This window comes from Oncorhynchus keta, chromosome 14 (assembly GCF_023373465.1).
Source record: "Oncorhynchus keta strain PuntledgeMale-10-30-2019 chromosome 14, Oket_V2, whole genome shotgun sequence".
Taxonomy (NCBI): domain Eukaryota; kingdom Metazoa; phylum Chordata; class Actinopteri; order Salmoniformes; family Salmonidae; genus Oncorhynchus; species Oncorhynchus keta.
The window spans coordinates 23576146-23592275 of NC_068434.1; the positions used below are offsets into that span (position 1 = coordinate 23576146).

Sequence of the window (16130 nt, forward strand, 5' to 3'; positions counted from 1 at the left end):
CTGAAGGCGCTGTACAGTATATACATATGAAGTGGGTAAAATAGTATGCAGACATTATTAAAGTGACCATTGTTTAATGTCTATGTACATAGCGCAGCAGTCTCTAAGGTGTGGGGTAGAGTACCAGGTGGTAGCTGGCTGTTAACAGTGACTAAGGTCCAGGGAAGAGTACTGGGCAGATGCCGGCTAATGGTGACTATTTAACAGTCTGATGGCTTGGAGATAGAAATTGTTTTGTAATTTTCTTGGTCCCGGCTTTAATGCACCTGTACTGTCTCGGGATGAACAGGTCATGGCTGAGGTCCTTGATGATCTTCTTGGCCTTCCTGTGACACAGCAGTGTGCCCCCAGTAATGCGTTCGGCTGACCGCACCACCCTCTTGAGAGCTCTGCGGTATAGGATGGTGAAATTACTGTACCAGGCGGTGATACAGTCCAGCAGGATGCTCTCAATGGTGCATCTGTAGAAGTTTGTAATAGTCTTAGGGGCCAAGCTGAATTTCTTCAGCCTCCTGAGGTTGAAAAGGCGCAGTTGCGCCTTCTTCACCACACTGTCTGTAAGAATGGACCATTTCAGATTGTCAGTGATGTGCATGCCAAGGAACATGAAGCTTTTCACCATCTCCACTACGGGTCCTGTTGATGTGGATGGGAGTGTGCTCCTTCTGCTGTCTCCTGAAGTCCACGATCAGCTCCTTCGTTTTGTTGACATTGAAGGAGGTGTTATTTGTCTGGCACCACTCCACCATGGTCTTAACCTCTTGCCTGTAGGCTGTCTTGTCGTTACAGTAAATGCAGCCTCAAGATATGCGGTTTCCAGTTGGCACAAAGTCCAGTGTAGTTCCTTGTGAGCCGTCACAGTGTCGACTTGGGGGTAATATACACGGCCGTGACGATGACCGAAGAAATGATCTCAGAAGGTAATGCAGTCAGCATTTGATGGTGATTTATTCCAGATTGGGAGAACAAATGGACGTGAGTTCCTCTACTGCACGTTACCACAATCACACCATGAGTAGTGAATCATGAAACATACACTTATACCTTTCTTTTTCCCGGAGAGTTCTTTCTTCACATATCACAGTCCTAGTAAGTAACATTTTCCTCAATAAAGTAGCTATCAGCAAAGTCAGAGCTAGTAAGGGGGAAAGAGTCAGTGCGAGTGTTAGTTAACGAAATACCATTTTTGACAACAAAAAAATGTACACAATAAAAATCTTTACACTTACTGTAAATAAGTAGTCAATGTTCAATTGAAAACGTAGAGGCACTGTGTAATGCTATGAAGTCTTCCAATGCTGTCACAATTCTCCCAGTCATTGTCAAGCCTTCAGGCACATTACTTCTAAAGTTGTGCAAGTTCTCTCTATGTCTGGATAAAGCTTGCTTGTTCCGTGACACAATTGTTTCCACTGACAAAACCCAGATGCACCACAAAATATGTATAGGATGGGAGCTACTCTGACAACGTCTCTTTAAAAACAATTATTTTATTTACATACCTTACAGAAAGCTTTGTTAGACCTCACTGAAAATATTCAATCAAAGAAGTTAATCTAATTTGAATGGTGATGCTGAGTTTTATATGGGTTTGTATAACTACACATGTTTGTGGAGGATGCTTCTTGAGATGTTAGACATTTATGTTGTGTAAAGGCTATTGAATCTAGTCAAGTTTATAGTTCTTCTATATAAGTTTATAGGTATTCTATAATTCTCTGTAAACATAGATCGATATGAGTTCCAATGGGTTCATCTGAGAACGTTGTAGGTCTGATGATGCTATGTTTTCAACACCAGATACTGAGATCAGAAACTGTTTCAACAACAGGTTTAACTATTCCGATATTCCACTACTTTAACTGTTACTTTAGACTAGATTTTATTCACATACACACTTACCCCCCCAAAAAAACAGTCTGCAAGGAGCCTTAAATCCAAAGTGATGTTTGGCCAACCCCCCCTGAACAGCAGTTTGCAAACAGTGAAAGTAGTCCTGTGGCTTTGAGCTGGAGTAACCTAATTTATGCTGCCACAACTAATCTGTGTTCTCTTGTTCAAAGTTCACAAATTCTGACATGCAGCGTAATAACACCCCTGTAATTGCGTAAGGCTTTTATGTGTTGGCTCCCTGTTATGTATTAGGAAATGGTCATTAGTTCAACATTGTTATAGTGAACTAAAATGGAAACTTAAATTGAAACTAATCATGAAAAAACTGTTTAGTAAACTGAAATAAAATAATTAACAAATCTGTTTGAAAAACTAAAATTGGAATTGGTCCAGATAGTGGGTCCAAGGCTGGTCATGTATGTCATTCTCTTTAGTACTCTATGCAGCCTACTGCAAATTTGGTTTGATATCCATGTCATTTGAATACAGTCAGATGTGATACAATAACTATTATGGGCCATAATTCATGGATATTACGGTCTGTTTTCAACACACCTTAGCAATGTTTTCAGTGTCTTTATATAAATGACTGCCTGTCTGTGCGCACACTTTTTATTCTGAAAAGTGTGGAAGCATCTACACTTTTCAGAATAAAAAGTGTGCGCACAGACAGGCAGTCATTTATATAAAGACACTGAAAACATTGCTAAGGGTGTCTACATGGTGGTAGTAGTAGTAGTAGTTTAAATGCTATGAGGTTTTTAGTGTTAATTCTTAGATTTTATTTGACCATGGGAAAAATAGTTACAGTACTGCAGGGAAACAACATGCACGTTTTCTTGAACTGAGCCGTAAATATTACTTGTCAGACTTGGCCACAGGGGGGCAGTCCTCTCATACAAAAGAATACAGGCTACTTAAAAGCATTCACCAGAGTTATTCTGCATAATGGTGGTTCCATGAGGACACACTACCTGCACTATTCCCACACAACACCGACAGATGCAACTGCAACAGATGTATCAATTTACACCCCCAATAGGGTTGTTGTGCAAACTACTTTCATATTTCACAGGGAGTTTCCAGGATTGTGTTGCAGAATTGTCAGACAGTGATGTGGTAATATACTGTACATCGTTGACATGATATGAAAGCACAGAATTAACTGAGTTTTGGTGCCAGTCACTGTTCTTCTTATTCCTTTTTTGGAAGAAAGATATTTATTGTTTGAACTGCACCTGTTTGCTCATATATTTGTAAATCTTTGTCTGTGTCTTTGTGTGTGCGTGGGTGGGAATTACAGGGAGAATTTGCGTTGGCATTTAGGGGAACTAATGACAAAGGTTCGGATAATTTACGTAGCAGATTAGGTGAAATGGGTTCAGTTTAGAATAAGGGGAAAGGTTAGCTACAATGCTCTAGTTATCACTGACACGCAACCTTTGGATTGCGAGACGATCACTGATTGCGCTTACCCAGCCTCCCCGACCAACCTCTCTACTTTTTTTTCTGTCTAAAGTAAGTAGACCAAGTAGGTTTCATACGTCTTGGAGGTGCTCAGAAATTCATAAAGTTTGTTTCGTTTGACTCTTTGGGCAGTCTGACCTACACCTGCACGCTGGTGTGTGTGACCTCATAAATGAATGCCTTGAGTAACCACAGCCCCTCCATGATGTTGTCTCGTCTTCCATTCAGTTGTTCTTCAAAAGTATGACTGTGAGACAAAGCCATTCATAATCTTTTGTGTGGCATATAACGTTAAAAATAATATCTCTCTCCAACTCACAATAACAGTTCCTGTTGGAAAAATGTACTTTCATGTTGAACATGGATGTGACTCGCATATGTGTATTTTTGGTGCCGCTATTCCCCCTGATAATTTCTCTTTATTCTGCTGCACTAAACCCTCCTGGTTCATATGACCACTGACACTATGTCATAGTCTTTGTATTGTGAAAATGTATGTCAGCGGCCCACTGTATCATTTAACAATATAAGAGAACATGACAGGAATATTTAATATTGTCAATAGACTATACTCTACACAGTCGTCAAATGACTGTCATGAAATAAGCCTCCATACTGTAAATATGATGTTGCGGATTATCCATAGAGATTTGCATACTTAGGGTAGATTGATACATGTGAGCGGAGGAGGCATCCTGTTATATACAGTGCTTCAGTGACCTCAGTACCTCAGCTGCTTAGCAAATATATACAGTAGCTGATTACAGGTTTTTTCATATATATATATATTATATTTAATACAATTCCGTATGGAAATTATCTGACAATGTACTTACTTTTAGTTGTATTCCACTTTGTAACTACTGCTAACAGAGAGTTTCCTTTCATTACAATACAGTCATTAAATTTATCTGCAGCTACAATATAGGCATAATTACATGTTGGTGAATGTACAGCATAGTTGCAAAGTTACTATATGCCGTAAAGAACTTAATGTAAAGTAGAATGTTGAAGGGATCTCTCATGCTCTCCCGCTCATATAAAAACAGACACACTTCTAGTCCACAATTAGCCTACTATTGTTTACTATTTCCCAAATAAACCCCAAAATGATATATTCCCAATATTGATTATACATTGACCCCACACATTTCCCACATTTTAGTCTCCAGTTACTGCATGTCCAGAGATTGGTGGTCGAACATCTCCTTAGTCGACTCAGACTGTCCTTGTTTGTAGATTAAAAAGCATTCTTTTACAAATTTGTGATTTCAACTAGAATGTGCAGGGCCAAGGCTCTGTGTATGTGATAAAGAGGAAGATAATGAAGATATAAACGAATGGAGCTGATTATCTTATTTCTTGCTGTCTTTGATCTGCTCCACCTCACTGGATTCTTCCACTACCCTGCCGTTGATCATGGTCTGGGTGACCACCTTGACGATCTTCCTGGTCCTCACCTCGGGCTCCTCTGTAACACAGAACAGATCCACAGTTTCAGTTTCCACTTATCAGCACTAGTACACTGTAATAGCTGGTGTGTGGCACAAAATGGCTGCCAGGATATTAAAGGCTGGGATAGAGGTTAGAGAAGAAATTATCTGACAATGTACTTACTTTTAGTTGGAGGCATTTCCTTGATCCTGAAAGTCAAATCAATAAAACACAGTTTACTTACACTGAACAAAAATATAAATGCAACATGCGACAGTTTCAAAGATTTTACAGAGTTACAGTTCATATAAGGAAATCAGTCAATTTAAATAAATTCATTAGGCTCTAATCTTTAGATTTCACATGACTGGGAATACAGATATGCATCTGTTGGCCACAGATACCTTTAAAACTTCTTAGGGATCAAATCCCGTTATAGGATCGATTTGACAACATCCGGTGAAATGGCAGAGCGCCAAATTCCAATTAAATTACTATAAATATTAAACTTTCATGAAATCACACATGCAATACATCAAATTAAAGCTACACTTGTTGTTAATCCAGCCAATGTGTCAGATTTGAAAAAGGCTTTACGGCAAAAGAAAACCATGCGATTATCAGAGGATAGCACCCCACAAAACAAACACATGACATTCATATTTCAACCCGCCGGGCGCGACACAAAACTCAGAAATAATGATATAATTTATGCCTTACCTTTAAAGATCTTCTTTTGTTGGCACTCCAAAATATCCCATAAACATCACAAACGGTCCTTTTGTTCGATAAATTCTGTCGTTATATACCCAAAATGTCAATTTATTTGGCGCGTTTGATCCAGAAAAACACTGGTTCCAACTCGCGCCACATGACTACAAAATATCTAGTAAATTACATGTAAACTTGTTCCAAACATTTCAAACAACTTTCATAATACAACTTTAGGTATTTTTTAACGTAAATAATTGATACAATTTAAGACAGGATAAACTGTGTTCAATACCGGACGAAAACAAAGTGGAGCGTGCTTTCAGGTCGCACGCCTCTAACAAACAGTACACTTCACTCAACCCTCGTTCTGAACTGCCCTACTTCTTCATTACACAAAGGATAAACATCAACCAATTTCTAAAGACTGTTGACGTCTCGTGGAAGCGATAGGAACTGCAAGCAAGTGCCTTAGAAATACAGATCGTCGTAGAAAACACATTGAAAAGAGAGTGACCTCAAAAAATGTTTTTCCTGGATGTTTGTTTGTTTGTCCCCGGGGTTTCGCCTGCCAAATAAGTTCTGTTATACTCACAGACATCTTCAAACAGTTTTAGAAACTTCAAAGTGGTTTCTATCCAAATCTACTAATAATATGCATATCCTAGCTTCTGGGCCTGAGTAGCAGGCAGTTTACTTTGGGCACGCTTTTCATCCGGACGTGAAAATACCGCCTTAAAATTGTTTTTTTTAAAGGTTGGGGCGTGACTGCCATTGGCTTGTGGAATGTTGTCCTACTCCTCTTCAATGGCAGTGCGAAGTTGCTGGATATTGGCGGAAACTGGAACAAGCTGTAAATCCAGAGCATCTCAAACATGTTCAACGGGTGACATGTCTGTTAAATATGTACAGTCATGGCCAAAAATTTTGAGACTGACACAAATATTAATTTCCAGAAAGTTTGCTGTTCAGTGTCTTTAGATATTTTTGTCAGATGTTACTATGGAATACTGAAGTATAATTAAATTAAATTAAATCTAATTTTATTTGTCTGTCACATACACATGGTTAGCAGATGTTCATGCGAGTGTAGCGAAATGCTTGTGCTTCTAGTTCCAACAATGCAGTAATAACCAACGAGTAATCTAACCTACAAGCATTTCATAAGTGTCAACGGCTTTTATTGACAATTACATGAAGTTAATGCAAAGAGTCGATATTTGCAGTGTTGACCCTTCTTTTTCAAGTCCTCTGCAATCCGTCCTGGCATGCTGTCTGGGCCACATCCTGACTTCTGGGCCACATCCTGAATGATGGCAGCCCATTCTTGCATAATCAATGCTTGGAGTTTGTCAGAATTTGTGGGGGTTTTTTTGTCACCCGCCTCTTGAGGATTGACACAAGTTCTCAATGGGATTAAGGTCTGGGGAGTTTCCAGACCATGGACCCAAAATATCGATGTTTTGTTCCCCGAGCCACTTAGTTATCACTTTTGCCTTATGGCAAGGTGATCCATCATGCTGGAAAAGGCATTGTTCGTCACCAAACTGTTCCTGGATGGTTGGGAGAAGTTGCTCTTGGAGGATGTGTTGGTACCATTCTTTATTCATGGCTGTGTTCTTAGGCAAGATTATGAGTGAGCCCACTCCCTTGGCTGAGAAGCAACCCCACACATGAATGGTCTCAGGATGCTTTACTGTTGGTATGACACAGGACTGATGGTAGCGCTCACCTTGTCTTCTCCGGACAAGCTTTTTTCCGGATGCCCCAAACAATCAGAAAGGGGATTCATCCGAGAAAATGACTTTACCCCAGTCCTCAGCAGTCCAATCCCTGTACCTTTTGCAGTCTGTCCCTGATGTTTTTCATGGAGAGAATTGGCTTCTTTGCTGCCCTCCTTGACACCAGGCCATCCTACAAAACTCTTCGCCTCACTGTGCGTGCAGATGCACTCACACCTGCCTGCTGCCATTCCTGTGCAAGCTCTGTACTGGTGGTGCCCCGATCCTGCTACTGAATCAACTTTACGAGATGGTCCTTGTGCTTGCTGGACTTTCTTGGGCACCCTGAAGCCTTCTTCACAACAATTGAACTGCTCTCCTTGAAGTTCTTGGTGATCCGATAAATGGTTGTTTTAGGTGCAATCATACTGGCAGCAATATCCTTGCCTGTGAAGCCCTTTTTGTGCAAAGCAATGATGACGGCACGTGTTTCCTTGCAGAAACCATGGTTGACAGAGGAAGAACAATGATTCCAAGCACCACCCTCCTTTTGAAGCTTCCAGTCTGTTATTCGAACTCAATCAACATGACAGAGTGATCTCCAGCCTTGTCCTCGTCAACACTCACACCTGTGTTAACAAGATAATCACTGACCTGATGTCAGCTGGCCCTTTTGTGGCAGGGCTGAAATGCAGTGGAAATGTTTTTGGGGGGGATTCAGTTCATTTGCATGGCAAATAGGGACTTTGCAATTAATTGCAATTCATCTGATCACTCTTCATAACATTCTGGAATATATGCAAATTTCCATCAAACAAACTGAGGCAGCAGACCTTGTGAAAATTAATATTTGTGTCATTCTCAAAACTTTTGGCCGCAACTGTAGGTCATGGAAGAACTTTCAGCTTCCAGGAATTGTGTATAGATCCTTGTGACATGGGGCTGTGCATTATCATGCTGAAACATGAGGTGATGGCGGCGGAGGAATGGCACAACAATGGGCCTCAGGATCTCGTCATGGTGTCTCTGTGCATTCAAATTGCCATCGCTAAAATGCAGTTGTGTTCATTGTCCGTAGTTTATGCCTGCCCATACCATAACCCCACAGCCACCATGTGGCATTCTGTTCATAACATTGATGTCAGTAAACTGCTTCCCCACATGGCACCTTACACGTGGTCTGCGGTTGTGAAGCCTGTTGGACATTTTGACAAATGTTCTAAAACAATGTTTTAGAACATGATGTTTGACCACCAATCTCTGGCTTATGGTAGAGAAATGAACATTACATTCTCTGGAAACAGCCCTTTTGGACATTCCTTCCGTCAGCATTCCAATTGCACCCTCCCTCAAAACTTGATACATCTGTGACATTGTGTTGTGTGACAAAACTGTACATTTAAAGTGGCCTTTTATTTTCCCCAGCACAAGGTGTGCCTGTGTAATGGTAATGCTGTTGAATCAGCTTCTTAATATGCCACAACTGTCAGGTGGATGGATTATCATGGCAAAGAAAAAATGCTCACTAACAGGATTTTAAACATATTTGTGCACAAAATTTGAGACATATAAGCTTTTTGTGCATATGGAACATTTCTGGGATCTTTTACTTCAGCTCATGAAACATGGAACCAACACTTTACATGTTGCGTTTATGTTTTTGTTCAGTGTACATATGACGGAAGTAAGCTAAGTCACACATACAGTGGTAGCATTGTCACCAGGCTCTTGTCTCATTTACCATCTGAATTAGACGACAGTTCACCAAGGCTCAGGCTTGTTTCCAAATAACTCATACCAAGAAGAATAATTCTCTCCCAGTATCTTACTGTATTTATGTTCAAATCTGAGGGAATGTCAGTGAGGGAGGTGAGGGAATGTCAATCTTCATAATAATTATGTCTGTGTAAATCTGAGCTTAAAAAATGAATACAAATATTAAAATAAATCAATAGAGGGACTCACACTTCCTCTCCCTCCAGCAGTCTCCTGTAGGTGGCGATCTCCAGCTCCAGGTTCTGCTTGATGCGGAGCAGCTGTTCATAGTCTGTCTTGTTGCGCTGCATGTCCAGACGCAGCTGGGACAGCTCCTCCTCCAGCTGAGACAGCATGGCTTGCAGACTGTCCATCTCCAGAGCATACTTATGGCCTGTCTCTCTCAGGTTCTCTTCCAACACACCCACCTGCATTGGGAACAGACAGGACAGGCCAGGGCAGCCAAGTTAACCTACTTTGTTTAGCTAGATGTTGGGATCGTCGCTAAGCTAAGGCGCTAATTTTATACTCAGGCATGCTAGAAATCTGATAGTGTCTTACCACTACACCACTCATCACTGTAATGCTTATGTTATACACAAATATGGCTGCCACATTTTTGTAGCTTGGCACTAGCTCATCACTTTTCAAGCTGGCGCACAAATATTATATACAGACACAGCAGCCATGTTATATGCTCCTGAGTAGAACTACACAGTCTGTATATGGCTCTCGAATTCCACACCTGGCTCATCAATTTACCATCTGTCAACCCTCACCAATTGACCAGCAAGACCAGGGAGTGTCATCCTCACTCATCATTCTTCAGCTTATAGAGACATTAGGTTCTTTATCAGGTTGAACAAACACACAGGATCTGTTTTCCAAACCAGCGCCTTCTCTATGTAGATCTGGAGCTGCTGTGGGATGTATATATCTACCCTCACATGTTACTGACAGTGCCACAGATATGACCTTGATTTGTCTGGCTCTGTCTGGGTCCTGACACATTGATGAATTGACCTCCATTTACCTCCATTCACTCAGGAGAGCAGAAGATATTCACTGTGTGCACTGCAGCACTGTTTCTTTATAATGGCAAAACAGATGCAGATGTGAAGCAACACACTAAGAGAGGATGACTCAATCTATTTGAGCAGTGTTTTTCCATGCACCTCCCACAGGGTTAATTTTACAATGATGCCCAGTGATTCAGTATCCTCAAAATCCAAAATGAATTGACCCCAACCCTGCTTCTCATCAGGGAGAAAGCATTGGTAGAGGCAGAGGAAATGGTAGAGGACAGATAAGGGTGTGTCTAGAAAGAAAGGGTGTGTGTCTGGACTGTTGAAAGGGGTGTGTCTGGACAGAAAGGGGCTGTGTCTGTACAGCTGAAGCGTGTGTGTCTGGACTGAAAGGGGCGTGTCGACAGAAGGTGGCGTTTGGACAGCTGAAGGACTACTGCAGTACCTGTTTGCGCAGACTGTCCAGTTCCCCCTCCAGGGCCTGTAGGAAGCGGCGTCTCTCGCTGAGCTCACTCTGAGCACAGCGTAGCGCCTCACCGCTCTCTTTTACCTCTGACTGCACTGACTCCAGCTGCAAAACACACACACACACAAGTGCACGCACACACACACACACACATATCATACATGTACACACAGTAAACAATCAGGCTGACACTGAATAAGTATTCCATTGCACCAGCAGTGTTGCATACACACAGCAGTCATAAGTACATCTACCCACATACAGTACTACGTTCACAAACACAGATGATATACTGTAGACATCCTACTGAGCTCAGCTGAGTTCTTCATCATTACCATGTCAGATGTCTCACTGACCTTCTTAAGGTACCAGGTCTCTGAGTCCTCCTTGTTCTTACGCGCAATGCCCTCATACTGGTTCCTCAGCTCAGCCATAATGGCCCCAAGGTCTGGGCCCTGGGCTGCATCCACCTCCACATTCACCTGCTCGTTGGCCATACGGGCCTTCATGGAGCCCATCTCCTACAGGGACAGAGACCATAGTTGGGGTCAACTCCATTTCAATGCAGTCACCTCAGGAATTAAACTGGAGTTAGAATTGGAATGGAATTGACCCCAACCCTGATGGAGAGAGACAAACACATTCAGTGGGCCTGGAAATGGAAAACTGTAATGGCTGATACTGATAGGTTCTAATCAATGTCTACACACTAACATCCAGATGTCAGGTGACAGTTGAGGTCAGTGTGTTGTTGCTGGTTCTATGGGGAGGCAGCCAGGTGAGCTCTTAAAAAGGTGTCTGATGGAAACATTGACACTCTATTGTCTGTTAATATACACTTATACATATGTGAATTAGCACAAATATAAGAACCCAATAAATTATGTATTATTATTATGAATTATTCAGAGGTAATATTGTGTGTGTGTGGGGGAGATATAATTTTTACTAGGGAGCCTGAGTTGTTGGCCACATCCTGGACACCACACCTGGCTGTCCAAACACACACACTCCCTGTGGCTAGTGGAGCTTACGTAATGTGTGTGTGTGTGTGTGTGTGTGTGTGTGTGTGTGTGTGTGTGTGTGTGTGTGTGTGTGTGTGTGTGTGTGTGTGTGTGTGTGTGTGTGTGTGTGTGTGTGTGTGTGTGTGTGTGTGTGTGTGTGTGTGTGTGTGTGTGTGTGTGTGTGTGTGTGTGTGTGTGTGCAGTAGTCTGTATGATCATAGTATCACTAGACTCAAAGACTACAAGTAGTACAGGGTGTGGTCATTCTACCCATGATTATATTTCAGTGACATTCAACATGCATGGGGGAATGAAACTGTATTCACGTACCAAATGAGAATATATATTTAATTTGAACACAATTACCCATGTACCAACAAGCACCATTTGTCTGAAATAATAAACATTTTACGAAGTAAAACAAGATGCCTTAAGGATACCATATGAAGCCTCATGTTTTTTTGAGGATGTAATTAATATTTAAGAGTATGTGCACTGGAACAAACCTCCCCTGAACCAAAAACAGTTTGACAACGTGTGAAGTGATTAGGTTGATGTGTAATTACTCATCAGTATTGACCCATCAGTATTGACTCATCAGTTTTGACCCATGCAGCGGAGCTCTCACCTCATCGTGATTCTTCTTGAGGAAGTAGAGCTCCTCCTTCAGGCTGTCCAGGTCTCCTCTCAGGGTGGCTATGATCTGGTCGTGGTCTGACTTGGCCCTCCGGAGAGCCAGACAGTCCCTCTCTACAGACTGGCACAGTGTGGCCTCAGCCTCCCATCTACACAAATGGATGGTAACAAAGGCATAGCACACAGTCATGGACACACACAGATACACACGCCGGTATGCAGACACACACACGCAGGTAAACACACACACTTAACCATACCTCGGTCAGCAGACACATCTACACATTCTGTGAGCACTGCTGCATTCCAACATTTGACTGTATACCATCAGTACATTGTGAATACATAGGGACCTTGACAAAGACAACTCTGGCGCCTCTTGATTTGTGCTTCACCTTGCCAACCACAGATTCCTCTGAAATGGATGATGTTTCCTTGACCCTATCTATCTATCTATCATGGCCAGTGCTAACTGATGGCCTCCTTTCAGTCTGTGAGTACCGTGGGAGCAGGCTCTTATTTCTCAGCCTGACAGAGAGGTTATTTATCCAAAGTGCAACGTAGTCTAGCACTCCCATGTGAATCTCACAGACAGGCAGGTAAAAGAAAAGCCCCTCTGTGTTGGCACCAAAGAGATCTTATTAAATTACTAGAGGGGCTATGTCATGAACCCTAAAAGTTCCGGAATGGGGTGAAAGCACTGGCAAACCATGGTTGACCAACTGCCTGACCAAAATAGCTGACCTTTATCCCATCATAAGAAGGTTCATGTCCATTCTAGTATTCTAATTCCTAATTCTATGTTTGGCACTCACTTGACCCTGAAGTCATCGGCGGCCAGCTTGGCGTTATCAATCTCCAGCATGATGCGGGCATTCTCCAGGGTCTTCTTTCTCACCTGAGAAGTAGCAGGAAGGAAGGAACACATTTACTTTAAAGTTAGACACTAAAGCACATAGATACACATCTGAAAGTGTCTCATCGCAGGACAGCAGTCAGATCTGATGTACTCGTGAAAGAAGAAAGTTGAGGAGCATGGCAGGGCACATACAGGAGACGTTTGTGGAATAGGACTACACAATGTAAACAATAAGGGTACCCAGGTATTGTGACCTATACACAATTACTGACTAGCTGATTACATATCATATTCATCATTATGGCCAGGTGGGCACTGACCTCCTGTCCAATGGCGTGAGCCTGGGCCATCATACCCTCGATATCGTGACCTTTGGGGGCCCGCTCCAGCATCAGTTGTTTGATCTTGAGCTCCAGCTCAGCGTTGGATCGCTCCAGGGAGCGCACCTTGTCCAGGTAGTTGGACAGCCGGTCATTCAGGCCCTGCATGGTCTCCTTGTCGCTGGCGCCCACACCCATGCCGTTCAGGGAGGAGAGGGCGCCCAGGACATTGAGCCCGTTGCCCATGGAGAGGGAGCGGGAGAGGGACAGGGTGCTGGAATAGGACAGGGAGGAGACAGGGGCTTTGGAGCGGCTCCTGCCACCACTACTACTGCTGTCTCTCAGAGACATGCTGGAGAAGGATGGCTGGCGGGCTGAGTAGCTGCGCATGGAGAAGGTGGAGGACATAGTGCGTTTCTGCTGTGCTGGGGCAGAGTGGTGGAGAGAGTGTTGTCAGTTGTCACTAACTGGCCAAGCTGAAAAGGCAAAAGTTATTACATTTCTCTCCTAAAAATCTGAATTCGAATCTAACCATAACCTTAACCACACTACTAAGCAGAGTAGAGAAGGACTAAAACACACTGTTTGAACTATTCTGTCATTTGTAATCATATAGCAGCTGGACTATAAACCCACTGTAAATGCAGTGTTGTGTCATTATAGAAACATACAGCACACAGAGCTCAGACCTAAACTCATAATATTCTGAATGTCTCATGTCAATTGTGCACAATAGACTCTCAGTCAATATTGCTTTAGCGAACAATACAGTATGTTTGAAATCATCCAATCATCTAATATCCATGACGCTGAAGTCTCCATCTCTTTGCACAAGACAAATGAATTTAGCATCTAGATGTCACTGCTTCAGACCTACTGTAAATTGTGTTTTAACTCTCCCCTCCCCAGTGTGAACTGAAAAAATACAAAGAAAACCGTGCTTTACCGAACACTAAAAAACCTGTTAACTGTCAATTTCAGGTCACACAACAGAAATAAGTTCAACATACATAACCATAATCTATTTACAAACTTTTGGAAAATAAAGAACTTCAAAGAAAAAAGTACTTACATATGAATGTGTGCTGAAGCAGGTCCTGTGAAAGCTGTTTGTGGTGTGATGGGTTCCGACCCTGATGGTCAGGTGACTGTTATGGCTATATGAGAATCCTCAGGTGAGCTGGGCTGTGTCACCGAAGGGCGCGAGGGACTGGCTCAGAATACATGTGTATTGGGCGGAGCCATCATGGATGTATCCAATCGAAAGGATCCACTAGTAGAGCGCAATGTGACACCCTAGAGGGGTACAAAATTTGAAGTCTTGCCATGATAGATAAAATATATCATCATTATAATCCCCTCAAATAGGTTTACAAAAAATCCCATCATCGTAATGATACACCACCAACTGAACAAGCATGGCAGAAATACTTTATATAATACAATAGACGTATATTAATTAGACTTATGTTATACTAAAAATCAATGCTAGCACATCAATGACGGACCAATAATGCTAGGGCAAACTGAGAAGTCACACAGACAGTCTCTACCGCCTGTTATGCTTCCAATCTCAGTACAGTAACAGCATCCTCTTTAAAGGCACTGTCCTGTCTGACCTGATTAGCTACAATGGAGAGTTTAGCTAGGGGTGATCACACACACACACACACACACACTCACTATCACACTGAACAGGGCTCCTATTGAGCCGCAGCACAATGCAGAGTAACCGGATACAACTGTTCCATGTGAGGATGGGCTGAGGGCCGAGGGGCTGGGGAGAGCAGGGAGGAAGGGAGGAAGCTGGGACAATGGAGAGAGAGAGTGAGGAGAAAGGAAAGAAAGGAAAAACCCCTGAGAAATGGTACCGAGGTGGGCGGAAGTTTAAGTTTGGTTTGGGGCTGAGCTCTGGCCTAAAAACATGGACATACCCTTGCATTGCAAGTCTAGGTTTTGTGCCTTCGTGCAGTCCTTATTTTGATATCTAAACACTGTCCGATTGAACAACATCTGCATTTAACAATGAAAGAGATGTGCTTTTTGAGTCAAACTGGGAAATAACAAGTTTGAAGTTGTTACTTATGGGAAACATCCCCACTTCCAACACATCAGATACTAAAACGGACCTTGTTCATATTGACAGACCTGGACCCTGACCACATGAGGAAATCCAAAGTTGGTATTAACAATATATAAACAAATGGTTGGGATAATTAAGATTGTAATGTTATGGTATAATTCTTACAGCTGTAGTCTGGATGAGCATAAGTGGAGTGGAGACATACCTGTTGACATCCCCAACATGAAATGTTGATAGGAGCTGCCTTAGGCAGTGCTTTCACCCCATTCAGTGGTAAGAAGGAGCTATTGCATTTATAGGCAACTACATTCATTTTCTGAAATAGCAAAGTAGACTTAAATTGATATACCAGACACTAGCAACACTTTCCTAATATTGAGTTACCCCCCCGCCCCCACCCGCCCACCCCATTTTGCCCTCAGAATAGCCTCAATTTGTTGGGGAATAGACTCTACAAGGTGTCAAAAGCATTCAACAGGGATGCTGACTCCAATGCTTCCCAGAGTTGTGCCAAGTTGGCTTGATGTCCTTTAGGTGGTGGGCAATTCTTGATACACACGGGAAACTGTTGCGCTTGAAAACCCCAGAAGTGTTGCAGTTCTTGACACAAACTGGTGCCCCTGGCACCTACTATTACCATACCCCTTTCAAAGGCACACATCTATTGCCTTGTCCATTCACCTTCTGTATGGCACACGTACACAATCCATGTTCCAAGTGTCTCAAGGCTAAAAATCCTTCTTTAACCTGTCTCAT

The 16130-nt window shown here is 42.4% G+C and overlaps 3 protein-coding genes across 9 annotated transcripts in view; all 3 read right to left on the minus strand.

Moving 5' to 3' along the window:
• Window positions 1-2034, minus strand: part of LOC118393030 (UDP-glucuronosyltransferase 2A2-like) — a 30001-nt gene extending 27967 nt beyond the window's left edge. The window contains exon 1 of one of the 2 annotated variants that reach the window (XM_052461372.1): window positions 1903-2034. The gene's annotated coding sequence lies outside the window, so the exon portion shown is untranslated. Of the gene's footprint in view, window positions 1-1229; window positions 1376-1902 lie in introns of those variants that run through there. The other variant, XM_052461373.1, reaches the window with a different exon arrangement.
• LOC127907242 (UDP-glucuronosyltransferase 2A1-like) overlaps window positions 1-2034 on the minus strand; it is a 21181-nt gene extending 19147 nt beyond the window's left edge. Inside the window, exon 1 of one of the 3 annotated variants that reach the window (XM_052461369.1) lies at window positions 1903-2034. The gene's annotated coding sequence lies outside the window, so the exon portion shown is untranslated. Of the gene's footprint in view, window positions 1-619; window positions 1088-1229; window positions 1376-1902 lie in introns of those variants that run through there. The other 2 variants (XM_052461370.1, XM_052461371.1) reach the window with 2 other exon arrangements.
• Window positions 2035-3892: 1858 nt separating this feature from the next.
• On the minus strand, window positions 3893-14619 carry LOC118393031 (keratin, type I cytoskeletal 18-like). Of its 4 annotated transcripts, none has more exons than XM_035785218.2 (10): window positions 14364-14619; window positions 14169-14206; window positions 13292-13716; window positions 12928-13010; window positions 12105-12261; window positions 10829-10993; window positions 10452-10577; window positions 9192-9409; window positions 4978-5003; window positions 3893-4831 (listed from the first exon to the last, which is right to left on the minus strand). In XM_035785218.2, exons 3-10 carry the CDS (start codon window positions 13697-13699, stop codon window positions 4716-4718), a joined length of 1299 nt encoding a protein of 432 aa, XP_035641111.1. In that variant the 5' UTR covers window positions 13700-13716; window positions 14169-14206; window positions 14364-14619; the 3' UTR covers window positions 3893-4715. The 4 variants fall into 4 exon arrangements, with proteins under 4 accessions (XP_035641111.1, XP_035641110.1, XP_035641108.1 ...); XM_035785217.2 differs by having other exon boundaries at window positions 13292-13711; window positions 14364-14618; XM_035785215.2 differs by lacking the exon at window positions 14169-14206 and having other exon boundaries at window positions 14364-14608.
• Between the last annotated feature and the right edge of the window lie 1511 nt (window positions 14620-16130).